Source organism: Ranitomeya variabilis, chromosome 5, assembly GCF_051348905.1.
Source record: "Ranitomeya variabilis isolate aRanVar5 chromosome 5, aRanVar5.hap1, whole genome shotgun sequence".
In the NCBI taxonomy this organism is placed as follows: Eukaryota; Metazoa; Chordata; class Amphibia; order Anura; family Dendrobatidae; genus Ranitomeya; species Ranitomeya variabilis.
The window spans coordinates 393,055,712-393,060,888 of NC_135236.1; the positions used below are offsets into that span (position 1 = coordinate 393,055,712).

General features: G+C 40.6%; 1 protein-coding gene across 1 annotated transcript; it reads left to right on the forward strand.

The window, feature by feature from the left end:
* The first annotated feature begins 297 nt into the window (after positions 1-297).
* GPR85 (G protein-coupled receptor 85) lies at positions 298-3,542 on the forward strand. The gene is made up of 2 exons (XM_077265053.1): positions 298-796; positions 1,904-3,542. The coding sequence occupies exon 2, from the start codon at positions 2,078-2,080 to the stop codon at positions 3,188-3,190; it is 1,113 nt and encodes a 370-aa protein (XP_077121168.1). The 5' UTR covers positions 298-796; positions 1,904-2,077; the 3' UTR covers positions 3,191-3,542.
* The last annotated feature ends 1,635 nt before the right edge of the window (positions 3,543-5,177 follow it).

Here is a 5,177-nt window from a genome sequence, read left to right on the forward strand (position 1 = left end):
GTCATTGAGCAGGCAATGGCCGGCAAAGCTGCAAATGTCTGTGAGGAAATAGAGAAAAAGCAGGCTACAAAGCAACCAGAAAGCCAGCCATCTGATAGAAGTGCTCCAGTGTAGTGAGCCACAGTCATCGTGTGCTGCCCGCCATGCTCCCACCCTTCCTGAGGTGATGCATGCAAATGTTTCCATGTTCTTCCCAGTAACAATGTGCTCATCATTCTCCTCCCACTCAACTCCACAGAAGGAAAAAAACACACAATGCATCACTCTGGGTGTTTCCACTCCGGATTTTTATATAACAAATCAATAATGTGACATTTGACGACTATGGCTGCCTTTATTTTATATGTAACAGGCTGGCTGTGGTGGGAAGTGTGAGGGGAATGCGCCCTCAATGGAAAGTCACTGGCGCACAGGTCTGCTGCATATGGCTCCCACATCCTGACAGGACCTAGTCAGCCCAGCTCCCACCATAACTGGAGGGCTAAGGATGGTGGGCAAGGTGTCCATGTGCTGAGAGTGGGAGCTGCAGCAGGTAGGCATTAGGAGCTGCCAGCCTGACGTGCCCTCATTCAGACAGCAGTGGGCTGCTGCTACTGCTGCTGTTGCTGGGAGAGCCTGTGCGGCTGCGACAGGGGAGGATGAAGCGAGCAGCTCAAGGAGCCTCAGAGCGCATGCGCCGTCCGAGCCACTGACTATATTCCCAGGCAAGGTATCTAAGGAAAAAAATCAGCATTTTATATAAAGAAGAAGCTCCGGCGGAAAAATATACTCTGGTCAGGATATATAGCGCCAACAGGTAGGACCCTCTGCTATCACTTATGGATGGGGACGTGTGTGTGTCGTTCTATGCAGCCAAATGGGTGATTGCTGTTCCATATAGACAGAACCTGGGCTTTTACTATGATATGGCATAATAGGGGCACACTGTGGCGATCGAGCTGTCATACTGGGCATATTACATGGCTGAGACTGGAGTGTTGCAAGCAGACCCTGGGGAAGAGAGCTGCATTCCTGTGATAATGGAAAAGCCTAACAAAGGGACGATTTCCATGGCCATACAGCACATTCATCCATGAGCAAGCCCAGATCAGACAGTGCCATCCCCATGTACTGTGTATATATGTGTGTGTGTGATTATATACATACATACATACATCAAAAGCAACAAAACCCCCTTCATGCAGGAGAAACCTGCAGATTTTCCATCTGAGACCAGAAAGTAGCATAGTTACAGTTGCAATGATTCCTATAAATAATGGAGCCTCCTCTTCCTCCACTATCTGCTTCACATCAGCCACTCTGCCCATGTATTCTCTATTCTGGGCTTGTAGCATCATACAGTGTAGTGAAATGGCTGGCTAGAATGGAAGGAGATCCTCCGGCCGGTCAGATGTGGGGTGTATAGCTCCCCTGTACCTTGGACTGGAGAGATCCCTGAGATTTCCACCAGTTTGTGGAAGAAATTGGCATTCCTGCATATTGCCCATAGGCTGGTAATATAGACAGCAGGGGATTGATGCATGGGCTATAATCCATCCTGCATGATTTATATGGGTGTGATCCTTACTATACAGTAGATCTGATCTATATGATAGATGGAATATATATATAGATATCTATCTCTCTGCATATGTATACGTATGTGTATTTATAGGTATGTGGTGTGTATGTATGTATATATATATATATATATATATATATATCAGTGTTTAAACATTCCTTTTTAGTAACAATATATTATACTTCATCGTTCCCTATGGTATAAGCTTTATTCAGCCAAGGCTTATAAACAAATGATAGTAGTGTAACTTTTCAGGTCTCCATATATTAGCATTCTAGGTTAGCACCTTCTCACATCATGACTTGCTAGCTTAAAAACTGATAGCTTATTTTTTTTTTCCAGATCTCTTGACAGCATGACACATCAGAAGAAAGAAAGAGCAGAATGTGTGCCTAGACACCAACTCAGTTGCTTTTGTGGATTACATTTGCAGTAAAATGTATGGATCTATCTTGTGCTTGCCCTTGTATATAGACCATGAGACTTGACTGAAGCAATAATATATATCCTCCATCTATGGCGAACGATAGCCATGCAGCTGACAACATTCTGCAAAATGTGTCTCCTTTAACAGCATTTTTAAAGCTAACATCATTGGGCTTTATAATAGGAGTAAGTGTGGTGGGTAACCTTCTTATCTCAATTTTGCTTGTCAAAGATAAGACCTTACACAGAGCTCCTTACTACTTCCTGTTGGATCTGTGCTGCTCAGATATCCTGAGATCTGCTATTTGTTTTCCATTTGTGTTCACCTCCGTGAAGAATGGCTCTACATGGACTTATGGGAATCTTACTTGCAAAGTGATTGCTTTTCTTGGGGTCTTGTCCTGTTTTCACACCGCATTCATGTTATTCTGTATAAGTGTTACCAGATACTTAGCTATAGCCCACCATCGGTTTTATACAAAAAGGTTGACTTTTTGGACTTGCTTGGCAGTCATTTGCATGGTGTGGACCTTATCTGTAGCTATGGCCTTCCCACCAGTCCTCGATGTTGGCACCTACTCCTTTATTAGAGAGGAAGATCAATGCACGTTTCAACATCGTTCCTTCAGGGCCAACGACTCCTTGGGATTTATGTTACTCCTTGCTCTCATTCTTCTAGCCACACAGCTTGTCTACCTCAAGCTGATATTTTTTGTTCACGACCGAAGGAAAATGAAGCCAGTCCAGTTTGTAGCAGCAGTAAGCCAGAATTGGACTTTTCATGGTCCTGGAGCCAGCGGTCAAGCAGCAGCTAACTGGTTGGCAGGCTTTGGAAGGGGTCCCACACCACCAACCTTACTTGGAATAAGGCAAAATGCAAACACCACAGGCAGGAGAAGGCTACTGGTTTTAGATGAATTCAAAATGGAAAAAAGAATCAGTAGAATGTTCTATATTATGACATTCCTTTTCCTGACCTTGTGGGGGCCCTATCTGGTAGCTTGTTACTGGAGAGTTTTTGCCAGAGGTCCTGTTGTACCGGGAGGATTTCTAACAGCAGCTGTGTGGATGAGTTTCGCCCAAGCTGGAATCAATCCTTTTGTCTGCATTTTCTCAAACAGGGAGCTGAGGCGCTGTTTCAGCACAACCCTTCTTTACTGCAGAAAATCCAGGTTACCAAGGGAACCTTACTGTGTTATATGAGGGAGCATCTGCAAAATCTTTAGCCTTGTGAAACACTACCCTTCTCTGCTAAGCAATTGTGGCCTGTAGCCATGTCTTGAGAAGAAGATCAAGAATGGAGCATCAGCAGCATTGTGCACACTTTGCAATAGCGCACCTGTAATCCTATTTTCTCCTGGCCACCAGGGAAGGTTTGTAATTGGAAACAAAGGACTCAACCACAGATTCCTTTGTGTTTCTGTGGCTGGAGGTTCAATCTTGCAAATGACAGGTGCTAGGAACCACTGCTGAATGCTGTGTATATCACCACATATTAACAAGAACATCCAGAAAGGTTAGCATTGGACATCTTAATAAATTGAATTGAGGTAAATGTGTTAATAAACATGATTTTAAGAGTTTGAAGACTCTTTGAATATTTAATACCGTTTGGGGTTTCTTTTACAAAGATTGACAGATGGGAATTAAAAGTACTGTAACTGATAAAGGATGTGCCATGCATTACGGGATTATCTTACTGAGAGATTTCGTTACCTTGTAAGTCAGTCTTGGGGAGCATTCCAAAGCAGTATTTTTGGTTAAAATCATATTCTACTTTTTCAACTATTCTTTCTATAAAAAAGGAGGTTTTCTTTAACAGTGAAATGTATTCTGTGTTTTTTTTTCTTGTTTTTATTTGGCAAATACTGAGTTAAGCCTTGTTTAAAAGAAAACCTAGGTATCAATCAGTTTGGCAACGTACCATCCAAATTGCATTATTAAAGGATCTACAAATGGAGCACTCGTAATAAATACAGAATAAATACATGTTGCCTTAAAGGGTTATCTACTAGCTTCCATTTTCTTTAACCTTGAATTCAACCAATGGAATCAGTAAGCCTGGTCAGTGATTTGGGAGTGCATGAAACAACACTTGAACCACCTGTTTTTTAGGCTCCTATTGTTCCCCAAATCAGTATGCACATCACCTGGGTGAGGTCAGCCTCCCGGATGTGCCACCCATTCTGGTTCACCCTAAGAAACAGAGGCAGTGAAGTATGTTTATATTTAGTGAGCTGTCTTGGAGAGACTGGAGCCTTAGTATTATATTTTGCAGCGTTTGGGAAGCATTTATTCTACTGAAGGCACAGTCTTGTTTATACTTTCTGCACATTTTGATGTATTGGTTGTTTAAATTATTTCTTTTTCTTTTCCTTGTATAAAACATATACTTTTTAGTATTTTAGAATAACATTATAGTCTGTGAGTCTTTCATTCTTTAAGATACAGATGTGTGTGAAATTTAAATATAAAGTTGCATTTGCCAAACTTTTCCTGTGTAGCTTGTTAATTTTTTCTGGAATAAAATTTTACATTTTTCCAGCTCGGCAACTAACCTTATTTTTTTCCTATTTTATTTAATGGTCTGGAATGAACTAGTGAGAGTGTGATATTATAGGTTTTCCTTTTCTTTAGTTATCATTCTTTTCATAATCTATAAGTGTATGATTGATGGGCACTGCCTATGGGTATATTTACCATTTAGAGTCATTTTGCTGTATATTGACCAATAGATCTTTCTCAGCTGATGGTGGTTTCCAATTCAAGTGGTTTTACAGTTGTGCCTTAAATTAGGAGAAATTGTGATATAAGATAAATAACAGTATTGACTTTTTGCTTTTAATATTCTTTTTTTCCAATTGCACATGTCAAAAATTGTTGTACTTTATTACTACACTCTAAATACAGGCGATAGATATGAGATAGATAGAGTTAATTAATTGAATGTTTTAAATTTGCTTGATGTGGTGACATCCATGGCGTTTTTCATATGCATCTCAGGTTTTGTTTGTCTCTTATACTTGATTTATTATATTATTTATTTTGTTTACCGTAATTCACTTTATGCGCTGTATTAATACCATAACTTTCGGGAGCTGTAGTAATGATTACTTAGGCAACTCCATTATAATCTCCCCCCTGAGTACAATAATTGTGGTAAGAACCATAAAAACCGTAGCTCTTGTTA

Bases quoted from the DNA above. Each gene is read 5' to 3' on its own strand.
- GPR85 (XM_077265053.1), top strand. From the start codon at position 2,078: ATGGCGAACGATAGCCATGCAGCTGACAACATTCTGCAAAATGTGTCT.